Genomic DNA, 23,471 nt, shown 5'->3' on the forward strand with positions numbered 1-23,471 from the left:
TTTTCTGGTACCAGTCCCTAGAAGTTTTTCGCACCCAGCTTTTAGTTTGCGTCTCCTCCAGAATGGAAAGAAGGAAAGAAATATTTCTGAGCCGTGTTTCGCTTCTGCAACCCAGTTTGGTCTTTTGTGTCTTTTGTGAACTATCATCCTAGACTTCCCTACCGGGTGGCCAGATTGCTGACGCTGGGGTTGCTTCTCTCTCTCCCACCCTGCTCGAGAGCAATGCAAAAGGCCATTGTGGCTAGGAATGATGGTAACTGTGCAGCTCTACCTGACAGACAGGCGGCCTGTAGGCAGTGGAGGGTGGAAGAGAGAGGAGCAATCTAAGCCGACTCCTTTGGCGTCACCTGGTAGTGATGCCAAAGTGTCAGTAGTGACTCGCTGGGATTTATGTATTATTTATTTTTCTTTGGAAACTGCTTTGTGTACTTTGGTTGAAGAGTAGTATATACATAGTAAGTAGAAGCAGTGGGAAAGGGCATATTTGGGACATCTTCTGCTGGGAAACAAAAGGAAACAAAAAGATAAGACTTAGGAACATAGGAAGGTGCTGAGTCAGACGATTGGTCTATCCAGCTCAGTATTGTCAACACAGACTGGCAGCGGCTTCTCCCAGGTTGCAGACAGGAGTCTGTCTCAGCCCTATCTTGGAGATGCTGCCAGGGAGGGAACATGGGACCTAGATGCTCTTCCCAGAGTGGCTCCATCCCCTACTAAGGGGAATATCTTACAGTGCTCATGCATCTAGTCTCCCATTCAAATGCAACCAGGGTGGACTCTGCTTAGCTAAGGGGACAAGTCATGCTTACCACCACAAGACCAGCTCTCCTTGTTTTTTCTTTCTTTCTGTGAGAAAATTCTGGAGCAGGGGAATGCTTGTGGATGAGGTCAGCTGCACAGCTGCTTGTAAAGTAAACACAGCCGAATGAGTGAAAAACTTTATTACGATCGTTGATCAGATGTACAAGCAAACTGATAATATGAAACAAATACGACAAATATTTATATACCGCTTTTCAACAAAAGTTCCCAGAGGTTTACATAGATAAAAATAAATATAATGGCTCTCTGTCCCCAAAGGGGCTCACAATCTATAATATAGTAATCCCTTGCCAACTGCTAGGGTTCCGTTCCAGCAAAACCTCGCCGTTGGCAAATTCGCAGTTGGCGACGCATTACAGTCTAAGGGATATAGGGGGTTTGGGGAACCGTGGCCACAAAAAGAGCTAAAAATAAAGGAAAAATAGGAGGGAATGCAGAACTGCTAAAAAAATCAATGTGGAATTCTCTGCCACAAGATGTGGTGTTGGCTACTAGTTTGGATGGCTGTAAGAGGGGTTTGGATAACTTCATGGAGGAGAGGTCTATCAACGGCTACTAGTTGGAGGGCTACAGGCCACCTCCAGCCTCAGAGGCAGGGTGACTCTGAGTACCAGTTGCAGGGGAGTAAGAGCAGAAGGAAGGGCATGCCCTCACCTCTTGCCTGTGGCTTCCAGCAGCATCTGGTGGGCCACTGTGTGAAATAGGATGCTGGACTAGATGGGCCTTGGGCCTGATCCAGCAGGGCTGTTCTTATGTCCCAAATCCCATAATATTGCCAAGAGTCACCAAGAAGAATGAGCAGATCATTGTCTGGGGGGGGGGGGAACAATTCAGAAAATTGACAGCAAGGTCAGCAAGGGCAAGAGCAGTTTGAACCTCTGGCACACACACCCCATCACTAAACCTTCCCCCCACCCCGCCCATCACTAAAAAACCTCGCCAACCATGGATACTCGGATCACGGATGGCAAAACCTGTCACGATTTCTCATTTGCATATACTCAAAACCACGGTTGGTAAAACCACAGTTGGTAAAACCACGGTTGGTAAAACCACGGTTGATGAGGGAATACTGTACTACATTCACATAAGAATCCAATCATATAGTATGCAGCACAATCACCATTTCTCTACATCTAGGAGCCAGAAGCGAACTGTTGGTGGATCTTAAATGCAGCTATACAAAATCTGGCAGCATTATGAGTGATGGGAGTCGTCTTATCTGCGAGAAGAAGTGTGGCATGAAATTCAGCCATTTCACTGGGAAAACGTGACAACAGGGGAAGAATAAGATTACGCCGACCACCATTCTAAAAGGAGCAATAGAACAGCATGTAGTGGACAGATTCAACTTCGTCTGAACCACAAGGGCAGATCCAACTGGCCAAAGGAATTTTTGAAAAATTTCCAAGTAAACACAGCTGAGAATCAACCTTGGCCTCCGTTAGGTATTTGTTGTTTGTGACTTGGTGCTTATGTACTAGGAATGTGCCTAAATGTGATTCAGCATCTGAATCTCAAGCACAGTCCCTTTAAACCGCCCGATAAGTGGGTGGCTCACAACAGAACAGTAAAAAAAACACCCAATAAAAACCCGTAAAACAAGGCAAACAAATTACAACACAAAATAGAAAATGCAAAATACAATACAAAACATCTTTAAAACTTTTTTTAAAGGCAATTCTAAAAAACCCTGAGTGAACAAAGAGGTCTTCACCTGGCATCTAAAAGAACAAAGTGACAACCCCAGAGGAGCCTCATGGGAACCTTTTCCATAGATGGGATGCCACCACCAAAGAGGCCTTTTCTCTAGTAGTCACCCACCTCATCTCATTTGGTGAGAGCAGGAAGAGAGATCTGTAGAAGATCTTAAGGTCCGAGTCAGGACATATGGGGCAAGATGATCTCTCAGATAACCTGATCCCAAGCTGTTTAGGGGGTTTCGTGAGGTAGGCACATATACTGATCTGGTGCGAAGAGTAAGCATAAGGTGCTTTTCTTAACTGAAAAAAAAAATTGGCACAAGGAGAAATTTGTCACTCGCCACTCTTGATGCCACAGACATTAACCAATAGATGCCTGCGACAGGCAGTAACCCTGGATTGCCTTGTGAGACAGAGGTGCTCCCAATCAGGCTGGCTGAAGAATCTCACAAATGGCGCTGAGTGGTCCTGATTTTTAGACAGGCCAGGCCCCCTCAGCCAACATCAGACACGGGGGGCATGGTTAGGCTGCAAACGTGTTAGTATGCATCTATTTGAAAGAAAATAGGGACCACTAACAGGGCCACCAGCAGCTTCCTATGCTCCTGGGGGATTTTGACACCCACACACACACATCCAATGGTGGCTATGCTGCTACAGTGAGGGAAATAAGTATTTGATCCCCTGCTGATTTTGTCCGTTTGCCCTCTGACACAGAAATGACCAGGCTATAATTAGAATGGTAGGTTTATTGTAGCTGTGAGAGACAGAATAACAACAAACAAACCCTCAAAAGCCCAGTGCCCAAAAGTCAGTGATGGATTTGCATTGTAGTGAGGGAAATAAGTATTCGATCCCCTATCAACCAGCAAGATTTCAGGCTCCCAGGTGTCTTTTCACTATATGCAGGTAACTATATGCAGGAGCTGAGATGAGGAACACCCTCTGTAAGGGAGTGCTCCTAATCCCAGCTTGTTACAGTACCTGTATAAAAGACACCTGTCCATAGAAGCAAGCAATCACTCAGCTTCCAAACTCACCACCATGCCCAAGACCAAAGAGCTGTCGAAGGATGTCAGGGACAAGGTTGTAGACCTGCACAAGGCTGGACTGGGCTAAAAGACTATCGCCAAGCAGCTTGGTGAGAAGGTGACTACAGTTGGCACGATAACTCGCAAATGGAAGAAACACAAAATAACTGTCAATCTCCCTCGGTCTGGGGCTCCATGCAAGATCTCACCTCGTGGAGTTGCAATGATCATGAGAACGGTGACAAAGCAGCCCAGAACTACACGGGGGGAACTTGTCAATGATCTCAGGGCAGCTGGAACCATAGTCACCAAGAAAACAATTGGTAACACACTACGCCGTGAAGGACTGAAATCTTGCAGTGCCCGCAAGGTCCCCCTGCTCAAGGCAGCACATGTACAGGCCCGTCTGCAGTTTGCCAATGCACATCTGAATGATCCAGAGGAGAACTGGGCGAAAGTGTTGTGGTCAGATGAGACCAAAATCGAGCTCTTTGGCATCACCTCAACTCGCCGTGTGTGGAGGAGGAGGAATGCTGCCTATGAGCCCAAGAACACCATCCCCACCACCAAACATGGAGGTGGACACATTATGCTTTGGGGGTGTTTTTCTGCTAAGGGGACAGGACACCTTCACCGCATCGAAGGGACGATGGACGGGACCATGTACCGTCAGATCTTGGGTGAGCACCTCCTTCCCTCAGCCAGGGCATTGAGAATGGGTCGTGGATGGGTATTCCAGCATGACAATGACCCAAAACACACAGCCAAGGCAACAAAGGAGTGACTCAAGAAGAAGCATATGAAGGTCCTGGAGTGGCCCAGCCAGTCTCCAGACCTTAATCCCATAGAAAATCTGTGGAGGGAGCTGAAGGTTCGGGTTGCCAAACATCAGCCTCGAAACCTTTCTGACTTGGAGAGGATCTGCAAAGAGGAGTGGGACAACATCCCTCCTGGGTTGTGTGCAAACCTGGTGGCCAACTACAAGAAACGTCTGACCTCTGTGATTGCCAACAAGGGTTTTGCCACCAAGTACTGAGACATATTTTGTGAAGGGATCGAATACTTATTTCCCTCACTGCAATGCAAATCCATCGCTGACTTTTGGGTACTGGGCTTTTGAGGGTCTGTTTGTTGTTATTCTGTCTCTCACAGCTACAATAAACCTACCATTCCAATTATAGCCTGGTCATTTCTGTGTCAGAGGGCAAACAGACAAAATCAGCAGGGGATCAAATACTTATTTCCCTCACTGTATCTAGAACAGAAATGTCCATTTTCCTTCCCAGGCTCTTGGAACAGTTCTCCTCAAGTGGAGAGCTGGTCTTGTAGCAGCAAGCATGGATTGTTCTCTTTGCTAAGCAGGGTCTGTACTGGTTTGCGTTTGAGACGACATGTGTGAGCTCTGTAAGATATTCCCCTGAGGGGATGGGGCTGCTCTGGGAAGAGCACCTGCATGCTTGCATGCAGAAGGTTCCAAGTTGGCTTCTCCAGATAGGGATGAGAGAGATTCCTGCCTGCAACCTCGGAGAAGCCGCTGCCAGTCTGGGTAGACAATACTAAGCTAGATGGACCAAGGGTCTGACTCAGTATATGGCAGCTTCCGATGTTCCCATGTTTTGGAGAGGAGAACTGGTATTGTGGTAGCCAGCATGACTAAGCAGGGTCTGCCCTGGATTGCATTTGAATGGGAGACGGCATGTGTGAGCACTGTAAGATATTCCCCTTAGGGGATGGAGTTGCTCTGGGAAGAGCAGAAGGTTTCAAGTTCCCTCCCTGGTGGCATCTCCAAGGTAGGGCTGGGAGAGACTCCTGCCTGCAGCCTTAGAGAAGCCGCTGCCAGTCTGTGAAGATGATACTGAGCTAGATAGACCAACGGTCTGACTCAGTATATGGCAGCTTCCTATGTTCCCATGTAAAGCCAGAACACTGCAAAAGTGTCCCTTGCCTGATGGCACAGGTGGCTATCAGTCAAGCACAAAGTGGTGTGTTCGCCCATGTGGCATAAATGACGTCAAAACATTTGGCTCCCGTGACTCACGCTTCTCCTGCAAGTCATGAAACCGAGAACCCACAGTGAAACTTACATTTCAAAACGTGTCAACTCATATCCGTCATGGAATTAACAATGAGCTTCCTTTTTTGTTTGCCCTGGCATGCAGATTGGTGAACTGAAAGGAAAGTTCCCAAGATACTTTCCCAATCCAATACATACCCTCCCAAATGATTTATTCGGATCTTTCCTCCATTTCCACGTGTGTGGCACACAGATTTGAACAGCGGGAGACTTTGAAACCCTCTCAGAATAAATCAGACTTATTCCAATGAGATCTGCTCTCATTCCACTGGAATGGAAATTGGGACCCCGAATCTCAGCATCTCAGATGAGACAGACCGGCCACATTCTCACATAACACGAAAGTGGAGATCCCTTCACCTCTGGTTTTGCAAACTGCATGTCTGAATACAGGCAAGTGCAGTTTAAGCAAAAAATGGACCCGCAGTTTCATAAGAACAGCCCTGCTGGATCAGGCCCAAGGAGGCCCATCCAGTCCAGCATCCTGTTTTGCACAGTGGCCCACCAGATGCCACTGGAAGCCACAGGCAGGAGTTGAGGGCATGCCCTCTCTCCGGCTATTACTCCCCTGCAACTGGTACTCAGAGGCATCCTGCCTCTGAGGTTGGAGGTGGCCCACAGCCCTCCGACTAGTAGCCGTTGATAGACCTCACTTCCATGAAGTTATCCAAACCCTTCTTAAAGCCATCCAGAGAATTTCTGGCAGAGAATTTCACAAGTTGATTATGCCTTGTGTGAAAAAGTACTTCCGTTTGTTGGTCCTAGATTTCCCAGCAATCAATTTCATGGGATGACCCCTGATTCTAGCGTTATGGGAGAGAGAGAAGAATTTCTCTCTCTCCACTTTCTCCACACCACGCATGATTTTCTAGACCTCGATCATGTCTCCCCGCAGTCGTCTTTTTTCTAAACTAAAAAGCCCCAGGTGTTGTAGCCTTGCCTCATAAGAAAGGTGGTCTAGGCCCCTGATCATCTTGGTTGCCCTCTTCTGCACCTTTCCCAGTTCTACAATGTCCTTTTTTAGATGTGGTGACCAGAATTGTATGCAGTACTCCATGTGTGGTCACACCATAGTTTTGTATAAGGGCATTATAATATTCGCCATTTTATTTTCAATCCCCTTCCTATTGATCCTTCCCCAAACTGAGAATTATACCTTCGGTCTGCATTACATTTCACCGCCTGTACCTCCAGTTTAGCAGTGCTGGCATTGCGTCCAAATGCAGGCACCACAGTTAGCCTTTTCCCCAGTCATTGAGGGACGACTCATGCTCACTACCACAAGACCAGCTATCAACATTCTTTCTAAACTGAACACTCATTCAGGGATTCTCCCTAGCCGAAGGAAGCCTCTCCATGCCGTTAGTGATTGCAGTATCCTCCAGCTAATGTGGTTTCCTTTCACTGATTGGATTAGTCAGGGAAACTCACACGTCTTGATGAAAAATTATAGCCTGGAAGTAGAGGGACTGGCCATCATCAACAGTGTCCCCAAAGTTCCCCCAAAGCAGAGATTTTGGATTTCCAAAACCCGAAAGTCAGAAGCAAACAGAGTCAGAAGAGGAACTGCTCTCCTCAACACCGCTGCACGATGAGAGAATAAACCCGACTAGTTCAGCTTCCAGTGGAGATTTTTCTCACTGTGCTTTTTACTTCGAATCTCCCCCAGAAGGGAGTGTGTGCTTTCACACTTTGGCCAGATTCCCGTCAAGGTCCCTTCGAAATCTGTGGGACCGCTTTGCACACAATTTGGATTTTCCCTTCCGAGTTTAAGGTTAATCCCCTTTATGACCGGGGTAAAAACCAACAAGCCTGCATTTCAGTGGCTTTTTCGGGATAATGGCTGCCAATCGAGCTTTTGAGATGCTAGCTTTTTAAATGCAAATACGAAGCTACCTTCTGTAATGCCGGGATTCTTACTCAAAGTGGCTTCGCTCATGGCATACTCCGAGAGCAGAAGCTCTGTGTGAAAAGCTCCTCTTATTCTGTGATTTCCAGCCAAGTTCAGGCATATCTACCTCAACCCGGATCCAGTGTTTGGAACAGACTAACCGGAACATCTAGGAGCTTTTACGTACAGCAGGTAAAGCTCTCAGGGTAAATGTTGAGTGAAGCCACTTTGAATTACACTCGCGGCATGAGCGAAGCAGCCCCTCCCAGGGGCGGAGCCACCTTTGAGCCAACAGGTTCCAAGAACCCGGGCCGCCACCCTTCAAAGGTTGTGCCTCGCATCCCAGCCACACACCCTGTGTCTGATGTCAGATGCAGGGGGCGGGGCTAGGGGGCATAGGGGTGGGCTGAACCTCGGCTGCTGCTGGCCTCCCTCCGCCCCTGCTCTCCAGGGTCTTTGCCCCTGGAGAACTGGTCTTGTGGAAGAAGCATGACTTATCCCATTAGCTAAGCAGGGTCTGCCTCAGTTGCATTTGAATGGGAGACTTGACGTGTGAGCACTGGAAGATATTCCCCAAAGCGGGATGGAGCCGCTCTGGGAAGAGCATCTAGGCTCCAAGTTCCCTCCCTGGCAGCATCTCCGAGAGAGGGCTGAGAGCGATTCCTGCCTGCAACCTTGGAGAAGTTGCTGCTGCCAGTCTGTGTAGACAATACTGAACTAGATAGACCAACGGTCTGACTCAGTATATGGCAGCTTCCTATGTTCCTGTGTTCCCCTCTGCTCTCAGGTCTGCTTTTGGTGCAGGCTCACATTGCATGCCTCCATGTTTTCCTTCTAGCCAATGGGGAGGAGGGAGAGATTGTGTGTGTGTGTGTGTGTGTGTGTGTGTGTGTGTGTGTGTGTATGTGTGTGTGTGTGTGTGTGAGCTCCATGGGGAGGGACACAAGTTGCCTTCAAAACCTCGTGTCCTAGACTGGGAGCATTTTTATACACTAACAGATTTCTTCCCTTTTTTCCAACACATGTGTGGTGTTTTAACCAGCGAAAACCTTGAGCAAGCAGACTAATATGGTTCACAAGTCCACTTGAGCAAACTCAGAGGTTTTGCTTTTGGAACAAGAACTTAAAGAGCTTGCTTCCTGCAGCTGGGCAAGCCTGCTCGATTTGCATCTCTAAAGAGCTATATCTGCATTCCTAAAGAGAGTATCCCTCCTATCATGTTCATGATTCAACCTCAGTGCCTTTTCCTATTTGCTCTGCCTTTTTCAGAAAAACTCGCTTAAAACCAGCATTTTTAAAACCCGGAAATATAGTGAGATAAACTAGAATTCGGACGACAAAGTCCGATTTGTGCATGGAGTGCTTCCAAGGATCTCAAACATACTTCAGGGGTAGGTTTGGCTGGTGTGTGAACGCAGACACTCTCTACCGAAGAAGATTCGCGGTAACAGCCCTGTGTGGAAACGCTCCAGAGAGAGAAAACTGGAACCTGGGGAGCTGCCAAGGCAGAGCATTTGGTCCATCTGGTACAGATCAGTATTGTCAACCCAGACGGTGGACCAAGGGTCTCACTCGGTATATGGCAGCTTCCTATGTCCTGATGACAGATCTTAAAAGGACTCTTAAGACATGTATTCCCCCCTCCAACTTTTTAACTAGAATTTTGGTCTTCAGCCATTTTAATGGTCTAATTTTCTGTTTTGATTATGTTTGTTGTGAACCGCCCAGAGATGCGAGTTTGGGGCGAAGTATAAATATACTTTATAGCCACCTAATGGCGCAGCGGGGAAATGACTTGCCTAGCAAGCCAGAGGTTGCCGCTTCAAATCCCCACTGGGATGTTTCCCAGACTATGGAAAACACCTCTATCGGGCAGCAGCAATACAGGAAGGTGCTGAAAGGCATCATCTCATACTGCGTGGGAGATGGCAATGGGAAACCCCTCCTGTAATCTACCAAAGACAACCACAGGGCTCTGTGGGCGCCAGGAGTCGACACCGGATCGACGGCACACTTTACCTTTATGAATTTACTAAATAAATCACGTTGTGTTTGCTTTTGATGGGAGGAGCTCAGACCACCATCCCCAGCACAGCAAATGGTGGGTCCTTGAAGTTGTGTACACCGTCTTGAGATCTAGGTGTTAGGCAGTTTATAAATGAAACAAACAAACAAATCCTCCTCGCTGCTGTTAAGAGAAGGCAATGCAACTTTGGGACAGAGAGAGAAGCAGAGGAACGTGTGGACAGCAGAGCCTACAACAAGATCCGCCCCCCCAAAAAAAGTTTAAACCGGCAAGCAATGTAAATGTTGTGGTAGCAAGTGTTGGATAACACTTTACCCCCCCCTCAAGTATTCAGATCTGTTGTAAGCTATATCAGGGAACTTCTGTGTTCAAGGTGTCAATCCAGAAATGATACTGCACGTGGGTTTATGTTCCTCACAAGGGTACTGTAATGATGATATTTAAAGAGAAATACTCAAGAGGGAGCAGCTACTGTAAAACATCCTAGTTTGTGTATATGGCTGCTAGTACATATTTAGACCTTATTATTATCATTATTATTTATTGCATTTCTATACCGCCCTTCCAAAAATGGCTCAGGGCAGTTTACACAGAGAAAGAATAAATAAATAAGATGGCTCCCTGTCCCCAAAGGGCTCACAATTGAAAAACAAACATACAGTAAGATAGACACCAGCAACAGTCACTGGAGGGATGCTGTGCTGGGGGTGGAGAGGGCCAGTTACTCTCCCCCTGCTAAATAAAAAGAGAATCACCATGTTAAAAGGTGCCTCTTTGCCAAGTTAGCAGGGGTTAGAGGCTGTATCCAGATATACATGGTTGCGTGAATTGGACATGACCTCCATGCCCATTCACACAACCACTCACACCTGGGTCAGAGGCTGGACACAGGTATAAGTGGCCATGTGAATGGGGTGACTGAGCTGCAGGAACAAAGGCTGAAGGTCGTCATTTCGAGGCCTAGCTGAATCGAAATGGGAAAAGGAAAAGATCAGGTGACTTTATTCCTAAGAGCCATGACACAACAACAGAGAGTGTGGCTTGCTGGGCCAGAATCTTTGATTTTTTATGTATGTGCGCAGTGGGAAATGACTTGACTAGCAAGCCAGAGGTTGCTGATTCGAATCCCCGCTGGTATGTTTCCCAGACTGTAGGAAACACCTATATCAGGCAGCGGAGATATAGGAAGGTGCTGAAAGTCATCATCTCATACTGTGCGGGAGGAGGCAATGGGAAACCCCTCCTGTATTCTACCAGACAACCACAGGGCTCTGTGGGCGCCAGGAGTTGACACCAACTCGATGGCACACCTTACTGTATGTATGTCCTTACATACTTCGGAGATTACATTTGCCCATATGAATCTTCCAGGGCCCTCAGATCATCCAAAACTTGTAATGTTTCTAAAATGGTCTTGGTGGGAGCATTGCTTATCATTGGCAGAAGCCAACTGGCACCTGTGACACTGATGCAGTCACATTCTGCACAGCAAAAATAAATACATGCATAAAATTGCATGACTGAGTGAGGTGGGAGGGAATCATATTTTCCTAGTGACAAGGGATTGTGATTTGGATGCTGAAAAAATGTGATTTCCCTGCAACAGAAGCTCTATTTCAGCAAAACATCATCTAAAGCAACAACACTAATGCCACACTGACTGTACAATGGAACTATTATTGCCAAATTTTCATCACCCTGATTTCTGCTTTTTCTACCCTAATGATGTAGCAAGAAAGGACAAAGTTGATTCAATATCTTTCAGTCTTTTGCAGTTTGGTCTGGGAGTTTCATGTCAGTGAGTGAGTGAGTGAGTGAGGCCCATGCATTTTAACATTAGAAATTTTGCCAAGCACATTATCCCAATAAGATCACAGGGCTCTTCCAGACGACAATAAAATGTGGGCTCCCAAAGGTTTCCTCACTAACTCTAAATGCCGTCATACTCACAATGCACACACTTGCATAACCTTCTGCACTCTTTCCCAGCGTGATCTTACCCTCTGGCCACACACCAAGCAGGGACCTTGTGCCATTTTCACAGCGCCACCTGCTGGCCAGCTCTTTCTTCCCGAGATGAACCCACCCACAGCTTTTGTTGCACCTGGGAAGAGGGAGGGACTCTTCTGGCCAACAGGTGGTGCTGTGGAAACTGCACAATGGATTGTGGCAGGGGATGGTGGGAGGTGTAGTACAAGAACCGCTGGGGAACCTCAGGTGGTGAGAGGAGAGCTGGTTTTGTGGTAGCAGGCATGACTTGTCCCCTTAGCTTGGCAAAGTCTGCCCTGGTTGCATAGCCAAAGTCAGCGTGGTGTAGTGGTTAGAGTGCTGGACGAGGACCGGGGAGACCCGAGTTTAAATCCCCATTGAGCCATGAGACTTGCTGGGTGACTCTGGGCCAGTCACTTCTCTCTCACCTAACCTACTTCACGGGGTTGTTGTGAGGAGAAACCTAAGTATGTAGCACACCGCTCTGGGCTCCTTGGAGGAAGAGCAGGATATGAAACATGTTTTTTTTAAAAAATGAATGGGAGACTAGAAGTATGAGCACTCTAAAATATTCCCCTTAGGGGATGGAGCTGCTCTGGGAAAAGCATCTAGATTACAGGTTTCCTGCCCGGCAGCCTCTCTAAGATAGGGCTAAGAAAGACTCCTGCCTGCAACCTTGGAGAAGCCGCTGCCATTCTGTGAAGACAATACTGAGTTAGATAGACCAATGGTCTGACTCAGTATGTGGCAGCTTCCCATCTTCCTATGTGGCTATCCCTGGAGTAAGCTGGATGGCCTGCAACCCTGTAAGAGGAATTCCCAGATGTTGATGACTACAACTCCCACATTCCCCAGCCAAAGATCACTGCAGCCAGGGATGATGGGAGTTTTAGTCAACAAAACCTGGGAATCCCTCTTACAGGGAACACTGCCTGCAAGCCCCCTTGCAACTCTAGGACTCAATGAGAGCCATTCAATGGGAGTGCCTGAAGCCTTGGAGAGCTGCTGCCAGTCAGTGTAGGCGATGCTGAGCTAGATGATCCAATGGCCAGACTCAGTAGATGGCAGCTTCCTATGTTATTTTGATTCTGCTCCATCTTTAGCTTCCCAGCTGCAGCGTGTTCCAAATATCAGATCAACCCAAACTCATAATCATCCAAAACAAATATCAGGGTTTCCGGCTGTTAATTAAGTGACGTTTCCTGCTACCTATTGGAAGGAAATCATTCCTTGTTCTCGAGTCCCCGGTGACTCAGGGAACACTGTTTCTCCCTTGCTACTTCATAACCGGCCTTTAGGGGTCTGCCAACAAAGATTGCATCTATTTTTGATCTTCTTCGTGATGACTGGCTCCTTATCCAACTCCGCATTCTAGGTGGCCAAATATTGTTCTCTTGGTGATGTGGCCCAGGGGAGACGAAACTGAATTTTGCACGCTGGCTTGCAGAATTAGAGGAAGGAAGTCTCTGTGCATTTCCCATTCTCATCGTCGTTGCACCAATAGTTTCTTTCGAGCCATGGGAAAGTAATTGCGACGTCCATCTTTCTGGCTATCGCCTTAAATGCATCGATCTCTTCCATATGCTTCATGTATCTCTATTCACCTGTCTGTCTCTTTACTTTTTGATACCCATGAGACTGAATCCTTGTCTATTTCGTTCTAATTTTTGCCTTTTGGAGACACTTTGCTCCAAAATGTCATCTGAAATGCAGTGTTATCATTTGTCAAATCCTTTCCCGGGATCCCTAACTATATGCCAGGGTGAATGAGCGATGCATTTTCTGTCTAGTGCCCATGCATTTCACAAAACCGTAGAATTTATTAGCTGGAAGGTATCCTGGAGATCATCCAGTCCAACGCCCCCAGCTCAACTTCCTACAGCGTGTTCAACTTGCTCAACCTACAACTGGCTGCAACTACAACTTCCTAAAACTTGCTTCCTACAATATCCTACAAATTCCCTGACAGAGGGCCATCCTGCCTCTGTTTGGAAACCTCCAGCAAAGGTGAACCCTTCACTGCATGAGGCAGGCTGTTCCAGAGTCCAACAGCTATTACAATTCAGAATTACTCCCAACATCTAGCTTAAATCCGCTTCCTTGCCATTTCAACCTTTGTAATCCAGCCCTCAGGAGCACCAGGGGAAAACTCTGCTTCTCCTTCTATACGACAGCCCTTCAGATTTTTGAAAACAGCTATCCTATCTCCCCTTGTTATCTTTAGTACATAGAATCCTAAAAATTTTGAGTGGGAAGGGACCCTAAAGATCATCTAGTCCAACCCCTTGTTCAGCGCAGAGACTGGCTATCCAGTCTCTGTCTGGAAACCTCCAGCGAAGGAAAGTCCTTCACTACATGAGGCAGGCTGTTCCACTGTCTAACAGCTCTTACAGCTAGGAACGTCTCTCTACTGCCTAGCCTAGATCCACTGCCTTGCCATTTCAGCCCATGGATTCGAATTCTGCCCTCAGAGGCCTCCGAGAGCAGGTCCACCCCTCCTTCTGTGCGACAGCCTTTCTGATCTTCGAAGGAAGCTCTCATCTCGGGCCTTCTCTCTGCCCTTCATCATTTGGCTAGCTTGAGATTTAACAGACTTATAATCTGTCTGAAGTCATTTTGTAGGATAAAACATGATTTGAGCCTACACCGGTGGATTTGCCTGCATTCACAAGGAACAGGAGGGGGCCAGCAATTACTGTAATGGCTGCAAGGTTCATTTCACCTGTCTCAAGACATTTGGTCTGGATGCCAGTCTGATTTGGCTGATGAGAAGGCCGATTTGGCTGGTGGGTGGAAGTGGAATGGTTTGACGTTTCCTCTGGCTTCCCAGCTATTCTACTAGGAAGAATTTGAATTCAGAATGGACACAAGAATGATCTTAAATTCGAACCTCTGGCAGAACCTCTGTGGTAGAGGATCTTAGCTGTGAAACCAGAAGGCTGTGGTGGTTAGACTAGGACTGGGCAGACCTGAGTTCAAATCCCCATTCAGCCCTGAAACTCACTGGGTGACTTTGGGCCAATTCCTTTTCTCAGCCTCACCTGCCTGGGAGGTGAGAGGAGGAGAGCTGGTCTCGTGGTCACAAGCGTGAATTGTCCCCTTTGCTAAGCAGGGTCCACCGTGGTTTGCATTTGGATGGGAGACTTCATATGAGCACTGGAAGATATTCCCCTTAGGGGATGGGGAAGAGATAATCTGCATGTTTGCATGCAGATGATTCCAAGTTCCCTCCCTGACATCTCTAAGACAGGGCTGAGAGAGAGACTCCTGCCTGTACTGTAGTCTTGGAGAAGCTGCTGCCAGTCTGGGTAGACAATACTGAGCTCGATGGAGCAATGGTCTGACTCAGTATATGGCAGCTTCCTATGTTCCTAGGTCCGAGGGTTGCTGTGAGGATAAGCATAACCATGTGCACCATTCTGTGCTCCTTGGAGCAAGAGCAAAATATCACTGTACAAATCAATAAATCTCTGTCCCACACATCCACCAAGTAAGGATTCACAAGAGTGTCCTGCCACCGTTGAGGCATGAATTGGCAAATCGGCAAAAGTCTCAATGGCTTCACGCAAAGTGCATTACAACAAATGGAGCAACGGGTGGATGTTGGGTGTGCATTTCCGCCCCCATTAGCTACGTAAAATGTATTTGTGAGAAATATAGTGGTTAATGGAAGAGAGATGGAAACAGATGGTGAGGGATGTGGTCAGGCCCCATTTTTTTTTTTGTTTCCTGCATGATTACTGAGTGTAAAAAGCACACTTGCACAGCTATAGGTTGTTGGCTTCTTAGTGGAGCTGATCTACGGCTTGTACTAGAATCTCATGCATGAAAAGTGCACCATGTACTGGTGATTATCTGCACTATGCAAAGATAATGATCCTGCGCAAAGATCCCACAAAGATGATGATCCCGCACAAAGATCCCACACTGTGCAAAGATGATGATCCTGTGCAAAGATCATAGGAACATAGGAAGCTGCCATATACTGAGTAGGACTATTGGTCTATCTAGCTCAGTATTGTCTTCACAGTCTGGCAGCGGCTTCTCCAAGGTTGCAGGCAGAAATCTCTCTCAGCCCTCTCTTGGAGATGCTGCCAGGGAGGGAACTTGGAGCCTAGATGCTCTTTGCAGAGCGGCTCTGTCCCCTGAGGGGAATATCTTACAGTGCTCACACTTCTAGTCTCCCATTCATATGCAACCAGGTTAGACCCTGCTTAGCTAAGGGGACAAGTCATGCTTGCGACCACAAGACAAGCTTTCCCCTCCTGCACCATGCAAAGATGATAATCCCGCGCAAAGATCCAGCTCCCTGAAAAGATGATGGTCCCACGGAAAGTTCCCGCAGCTTGCAAAGATGATGATCCCGCGCAAAGATCCCACGCCATACAGAGATGGTCCTGCACAAAGATCCCTCACCATGCAGAGATTATGATCCCACGCAAAGATTATGATCCCACACCTTGCAATTTTTTTATCTATCTATCTATCTATTCGATTTCTATACTGCCCTTCCAAAAATGGCTCAGGGCGGTTTACACAGAGAAATAATAAATAAATGAAGACGATGATCCCATGCAAAGATCCCGCACCTTGCAAAGATGATGATCCCACGCAAAGATCCCGCTCTTCGCAAAAAGATGATGATCCTGCGCTAAGATCCTGCACCATGCAAAGATGATGATCTGCTCATGAAACCTTGTATTCATTATTTATTTTATTTATTTATTACATCCTGCTCTTCCTCCAAGGAGCCCAGAGCGGTGTACTACAGACTTGAGTTTCTCCTCACAACAACCCTGTGAAGTAGGTTAGGCTGAGAGAGGAGTCACCCAGCAAGTCTCATGGCTGAATGGGGATTTGAACTCGGGTCTCCCCGGTCCTAGTCCAGCACTCTAACCACTACACCACGCTGGCTCTCTTTTCAGAGCAGATTCACAACAACGACGGCTGCTACAGAACCTCCCAGTCACAGCACTAAGTAAATGAGTGTGCAAGTGTGGAAGTGTGCTTAGCAGCTGTTTCCTTCCACTCGGTTCTTTGGATCCAGCTCTAGGTGTGCAGACGCCTGTATCCATGCATCATGGGGGTGTAGCTCAATGGCAGAGCACCTGCTTTGCATGCTGAAAGTCCCAGGATCAACTCCTGGCAGCATCTCCAGGTAAGGTTGGGAAAGACCCTCCCTGAAACCCTGGAGAGCTGCTGCCAGTCAGAGTAGACAATACTGAGCTCAACCACCAAGGGACTGACTCATCATACGGCAACGTCCTGTGTTCACTTGACGTAATGTGAGACTACCTTTCACTCCAGATCTTTTTGGTAGCTCTTGACTTGCCCTTTCTAAGTCCTTGTCTGCAGTCTTGAGTGCTAGAAACTTGACTTCAAACAAAACCGGAAAGCTGCGATATTCCACTGGGTAAGATAAATTTGGTGATTCACAGGAGGTTACAGTCATCCAATGAAAAGCTGTGTCATCTTACCGTGCCTGATGGAAGCAGATGTGCAGAAAGTTCTTTCTTTCTTTCTTTCTTTCTTTCTTTCTTTCTTTCTTTCTTTCTTTCTTTCTTTCTCTCTCTCTTCACCCTGCGTTCTTGCAGACAAGACATTATTTCATCCATGCTTTGAAAATGGACATCGAGGGATACACCTGTATAGAAATATATCGAGGACATCATCGCTGAGCTGAGAAATATGCCTCTCTAGAAGATACACCAAACATTGAACAGAACCTCAGGCCTGAATGCCAAAAGATTGCTTTCAACGTCAATTAATGCTTTTGGGCTTTAAACTACCGGTTAGCCTAGAAACAAGCTGTGTGCAGAAAAGAAACGCCAGAGGCTATAAATACATCGCCTCACTGCTCCTTTGGTTCCTGCATGTGGCTCTCCTGTTATTAGAGTTGGTTACACAATGCCTCCTATTATTGAGGGCTGGGAAGCAGAATCTAGATTTAGGGGAAAAACCAGATTTTTTTTTTAAAAAGGGAACAGTTGTGGCCAGTCGGCCAGGACACCTGCTCTCAAAGCCGGTGCTGGAGAGATAAACATATGAATGTAGCATTATATGTTCGTAAGGCAGTGTGCCTTAGTGGTCAGGTCAGGTGACCTGGTCGGGGGGGGGGCTTGTGTTTGACTAAGACTAGGACCGGGGGTGGGGGGGGCTTGTGTTTGAATCCCCACTCCACCATGATGCTCACTGGGTGATTGGGTCAGTTATCCCTTCTTAGCCTAGCTTAACTGACTGGGTTGATGTGAGGATAAAATAGGGGTTGAGACCATATAGGCTCCCCTGAGCTCCGAGGAGGAAAAATGGGATATAACTGTAATGAATAAATCAGCATAGATGGTTCTTGAGGAACATAGGAAGCTGCCATATTCTGAGTCAGACCATTGGCCCATCTAGTTCAGTATTGTCTACACAGACTGGCAGCGGCTTCTCTGAGGTTGCAGGCAGGAATCTCTCTCAGCCCTATCTTGGAGATGCTGCCAGGGAAGGAACTTGGGAGCCTAGATGCTCTTCCCAGAACGGCTCCATACCCTCAGGGGAATATCTTGCAGTGCTCACACTTCTAGTCTCCCTTCTGTATGCAACCAGGGCGGACCCTGCTTAGCTTACAGGGACAGGTCATGCTTGCTACCACAGGACCAGCTCTCTTCCCCGGGGAGGGGACATGTGGTAGGAAACTACAACAGGGCTACAACTCCCATCTTCCCCAGCCACAGAAGCATCTGGGGACCGAAATCTGAGAACTCCATTGCCGAACTCCTGCCATAACCTGAAGGAGAAAGGCACTTCTCCCATGCTCAGAGTGCCCGTCTTCCTTTTTCCTATCCTCATTACCACCACTTACGAATATATAGACAAAGTCTAGTTCCCACGGGCTTATTTCTGTTGAGGATGGGAGGAATAATGTGGAATGTACTGTCCGTTCTCTCCCAGACTTCTAGCATGCACGAGCAAGTTTGTCTCCCAAAATATTCTTTGCTTCATCTGTGCCCCTCCCCAACCTCCATAATAATAATAATAAGAAGAAGAAGAAGAAGAAGAAGGTAGCAGGGATGATACAGTAGAACATCTGCAAAAAATACAAGCTACCTGTAGCCAAAAATTGGTGGGACCATAAAATTGAAAAAGTTGAAGAAAACGAAGATGCAAAAATATTATGGGACTTCAGACTACAAACAGACAAACATCTGCCACACAATACACCAGATATAACTGTACTTGAGAAGAAAGCAAAACAAGTCAAAATAATCGACATAGCAATACCAGGGGATAGCAGAATAGAAGAAAAAGAAATAGAAAAAAATAACCAAATACAAAGATCTACAAATGGAAATGGAAAGGCTGTGGCAGAAGAAGACCCAAATCATCCCAGTGGTCATTGGCACCCTGGGTGCAGTTCCAAAAGACCTTGAAGAGCACCTCAACACCATCGGGGCCACAGAAATCACCATCAGCCAATTGCAAAAAGCAGCTTTACTGGGAACAGCCTATATTCTGCGACGATATCTATAACAACTGACAATAAAATTCAGCCATCCCAGGTCCTTGGGAAGGACTCGATGTCTGGATAAAACAAACCAGTCAATAACACCTGTCTGACTGTGTAAACAAGATAATAATAATTCGATTTCTATTCCTTCCAAAAATGGCTCAGGGTGGTTTACACAGAGAAATAATGAATAAATAAGACAGATGGATGGATGGATATATAGTAATAGACAGATGGATCGATGTCTGGTGTTGCCACTGAACGCAAAATGAATTGCAGAGTAAAGGGAGAGCAGGCAGAGAAGAGAAACCACCTGAGGAAATGTCCCAAGTCTCTCGCCACCCATAAGTGTACTTCGACTTGGTTAACTTTGCTCCAGCTGCGCGACTCCAAAGGCAGGCCGGGGCTCGGGCGGTGCCATCGCGCCCCCTTCCGCGGCCCCTTCCCCGGGGCTAATCGTGACCAGCGGAGTCCATGGAGGAGAAGGTGAAGGCGCCCTCTGCACACGCTCAGAGGCCCTCGCGGCGCCGGGAGGCTTTCCCGGCGGGCGGCTTCCGGGGCTGCGCGCTCCGTCCGGCCCCTGCCTGGCCTGGTCCCTCCCCTCCTCCCGGGCAGGCCTTGACCCCGGCCGGCTCCGGCAGCGCAGCTGCTTTCGCTTTCCGCTCCCCGCGGCGGCAGGATCATGCGACTCCGCGCGGGCTCCCCGGCGGCGCTCCTTCTCCTGTGCTCGGCGCTGCAGCTCCGGTTCCTGCAGGTGGGTGAGCTGCCTGCCTGGGTTGGTCGGTAGGTAGGTAGGTGGGTGGGCGAGCTGCCTGCCTGGGTCGGTGGGCAGGAGCCCTTGATCGTCAGCTCCCAATTTCCACGGTGCCCCCCCCCACTCCGCGACCTCCCCCCCCCAGCCCAGCTCAAGGAACTGCCTTCCCCCATTCAGCAGAGAGCCAGCTGGGTGAGCTGCCTGCCTGGGTTGGTAGGTAGGTAGGTGGGTGGGCGAGCTGCCTGCCTGGGTCAGTGGGCAGGAGCCCTTGATCATCAGCTCCCAATTTCCACGGTGCCCCCCCTCCGCGACCTCCCCCCCCCCAGCCCAGCTCAAGGAACTGCCTTCCCCCATTCAGTAGAGAGCCAGCTGGAGTAGTGGTTAGAGTGTGGCACTAGTAGGGAGCCGAGGGCGGCTCCGGTGGAGAGGGAGGGGAGGGCACAAGCACCCCCCCCCAGTGGCCCCCTTTCCCCAGGTTTCAGAACTCCGCGGGGCTCAATGCGCTTTGCCCCGTCTGTGCCCCCCCTCAATTCCCCCCGCCCCCGACTGGGACCGGAGTTCAGATCTCCACCCAGCCACGAAACTGGCGGGGTGGTGATGGCTTCTCGCCCTGCCGGCTCGGGATTGTGCTGGGGATCAGCGTAACCGTGGCTACCCTGGCGGAAGAGTCAGTCAATAAATAACTGGCATAAACCCAGAGCACCGGGCTGCTCAGCCTGGCGTTCTCTAGATACAGCGGGAGGAGGACTACAGCTTCCATCATCCACGGTCACAATGCTGTAGCTGGGAGAGAATTACTGACGGTGCTGTCGTGGTTTACATTTTTCTCTGCCGTGTGTGGTGTGCATGGTTTATGTTTATCCTCACAACGGCCCTGTGAGGTAGGTTAGGCCCAGAGAGAAGTGACTGGCCCAGCGTCACCCCGTGAGGTGATGGCAGAGCGAGGATTTGAACTCAGGGCTCCCTGGTTGCTGCAGTGGGGAAATGACTCGACTAGCAAGCCAGAGGTGGCGGGTTGGAAGCCCCGCTGGTATGTTTCCCGATATCTGGCAGCAGTGAGATAGGAAGGTGCTGAAAGGCATCATCTCACACTCCGCGGGAGGAGGCAATGGTCAACCCCTCCTGTATTCTACCCAAGGCAACCACAGGGCTTTGTGGGCGCCGGGTGTTGACACTGACTCGAGGGCACACCTTTTACCTCCCTGGCCCTAACCCAGCACTAACCACTACACCAGCTGGCTGGAGATCCCAAGGTGGGAAACCTTTTTCATAGGGGGGGTTAGCTATATTGCAAAATCTCCTCTCCTCCCCGCCGTCATGGAATATCCCTTTTCCGTCCCCATGGGAAGGAATCCCCGCTCTCAAATGAGAATCAAAACCCCCTGCACATTCAGGATGGATGAACCGAGGGTTGGGGAAAAAATGAGCTCTCATTTCCGTGGCTGACATGAGGGAAATTACTCCCAAGGAGTCCCATTGAAATGTTATGCCTTGCCTCTCTTTTTAAAAGCAGTGTGACTTCTTGGAATAATTTTCCCTCCTCCTGCTAGCTGCTGTTTATAAATATATGTGTGTGTGTGTATATATATTTGTTTACATTGATGTTGATATATTTATGTCTGTAAATTTCTGTGTATCCCTATAAGATGGTTTGGACAGTTATATGGTGGTTCTGTTTTCCCTTTTTGTGTGTGGCGAAGATATCGATCGGGCACGGGTATTTAGAGTTCCAAAGTAAAGTAACTCTTTTAAGTAATATATTTATGGTTCATGAGTATGTTGCGTGGTATCTGTTTCTCTCAGGTGGTATGGAGGAGGGAAAGGGGACTGATTAACTTATTTTAAAGCCATTTTTGGAAGGGCAGTACATAAATCGAATAAATAAATAACTATTAAATAATTATTGAGCATTTGAATATAATGCATTGAATATAATGAGTAATTAATTATTGAGCATTTGAATATAATGAGGAATAGAAAAGGACAAGATTTGGTAAGGGTTTTTGTGGTTTTGATGAAAAAGGATATAACATAGAGCTGCTCTTGTGGAAGCAAGCGGGACTTGTCCCCTTTGCTAAGCAGGGTCTGCCCTGGTTTGCATTTGAATGGGAGACATCATGTGTGAGCACTGTATAATGCCCCTTAGGAGATGGGGCTGCTCTGGGAAGAGCAGAAGGTTCCAAGTTCCCTCCCTGGCAGCATCTCCAAGATAGGGCTGAGAGGATTCCTGTCTGCAACCTTGGAGAAGCTGCTGCCAGTCTGTGAAGACAATACTGAGTTAGATGGACCAATGGTCCGACTCAGTATATGGCAGCTTTCTATGTTCCTACGTGGGGAACGAATTACTGTATTTAATTTTAACTTTTCAATTGTGCACTATAACAGAAATAATTTGAATATTTGTATACCACTTTCAACAAAATGTCCCCAAAGCAGTTTACATAGATGTGAATAAATAAAATGGCTCCCCGTCACCTAAGGGCTCACAATCTTTAAAAAAAAAAAGATAGACCCCGGCAACAGCCAATGGAGGGATGCTGTGCTGGGGACGGAGAGGGTCAGTTGCTCTCCCTCTGCTCAATAAAGGAAGAAAATAAAGATTAATGTTTATTAAAAATAAATCTTAAAAGAATACGGAGCTGCTTCTAACTCTTTCAAAGGCTTGTAGTTTAGGGACCATGTACTACAAACTGTCTTGATCAAACCGGGTTTCTTTGGGCTTGTTCCCAATAGCGGCCAGCCACGGGCTTCTGTAAATTCCCAAGTGAAGCCTCCAAGGGATGGCCTCTCCACCCACTTGGTTTGCTTTCAGCATCTGGGGTTCAGGATTAGGCTGCCGCTGGACCGGGTGGCTCCGTTGAGTTGCTGTGACTAATCAGCGTTGTTAGATGTAGCCTGCTTGGTGAAGCCCGTGTCAGTGGCTATTGATCTTGTGGCAGAGAGTCCCCTGGCTTAATTTTGTGTTGCGGAAAGAAGTCTGAGTCTCCTGCCCCTTTTGGTGGCTGATCTCAAGGTCGACTTGGGGTTTTCTTAAGGGAGGAGAGCTGGTCTTGTGGTCGCAAGCATGACTTGTCCCCTTTGCTGAGCAGGGTCTGCCCTGGTTTGCATTTGGATGGGAGACGACATGTGTGAGAACTGTAAGATATTCCTCTTAGGGGATGGGGTCGCTCTGGGAAGAGCATCGAGGTTCCAAGTTCCCTCCCTGGCAGCATCTCCAAGATCAGGCTGAGAGAGAGTCCTGCCCGCAACCTTGGAGAAGCCGCTGCCAGTCTGGGTAGACAACACTGAGCTAGATAGACCAAGGGTCTGACTCAGTAAATGGCAGCTCCCTATGTCCCTATTATGTTGAAGAAAGTTTCTAGCTGTTTCCCCAACTCACATCTCCCTCCCCCATTCCCAGTACACCTGTTAGCAGCTTCCGGGATGTGGGGGGTGGAGGATATAGGTCGGCGAAATAGCATGGGGTGTTTGTGTGTGGGGGGAACAGTAACCCCTTCCCCAGGGCTGTGTCCCTGATTCAGCCCAGGTGACCCCGACTGTTCTCAGGCTAAAAACTGAAGTCCACAGATGCCTTGTCGATTTGGGTCCTGAGATGGAGTGAGCAGGATATCATATTTGGATACCGCCTAAAACGCAGGTCCCTGTTTCCTTCCCTGTTAAATGTTGCCGTCTCAAAGATGCAAGTGATG

The 23,471-nt window shown here is 48.0% G+C and overlaps 2 protein-coding genes across 3 annotated transcripts in view; one reads left to right on the forward strand and one right to left on the reverse strand.

Annotated features, from left to right (window-relative positions):
- The window catches only part of LOC128338670 (kelch-like protein 12), a 30,486-nt gene extending 10,808 nt beyond the window's left edge, over positions 1–19,678 (reverse strand). The window contains exons 1-2 of one of the 2 annotated variants that reach the window (XM_053281411.1): positions 19,342–19,678; positions 17,014–17,180 (exon numbers count right to left, since the gene is read on the reverse strand). The gene's annotated coding sequence lies outside the window, so the exon portion shown is untranslated. Of the gene's footprint in view, positions 1–17,013; positions 17,378–19,341 lie in introns of those variants that run through there. The other variant, XM_053281412.1, reaches the window with a different exon arrangement.
- The window catches only part of TNFRSF1B (TNF receptor superfamily member 1B), a 43,033-nt gene continuing 39,231 nt past the window's right edge, over positions 19,670–23,471 (forward strand). The window contains exon 1 of the mRNA XM_053281415.1: positions 19,670–19,782. Coding sequence (XP_053137390.1) covers positions 19,711–19,782 — 72 coding nt within the window. The 5' untranslated portion in view covers positions 19,670–19,710. The remainder of the gene's footprint in view (positions 19,783–23,471) is intronic.

The sequence above is a fragment of the Hemicordylus capensis genome, chromosome 16 (assembly GCF_027244095.1).
Source record: "Hemicordylus capensis ecotype Gifberg chromosome 16, rHemCap1.1.pri, whole genome shotgun sequence".
NCBI lineage: Eukaryota > Metazoa > Chordata > Lepidosauria > Squamata > Cordylidae > Hemicordylus > Hemicordylus capensis.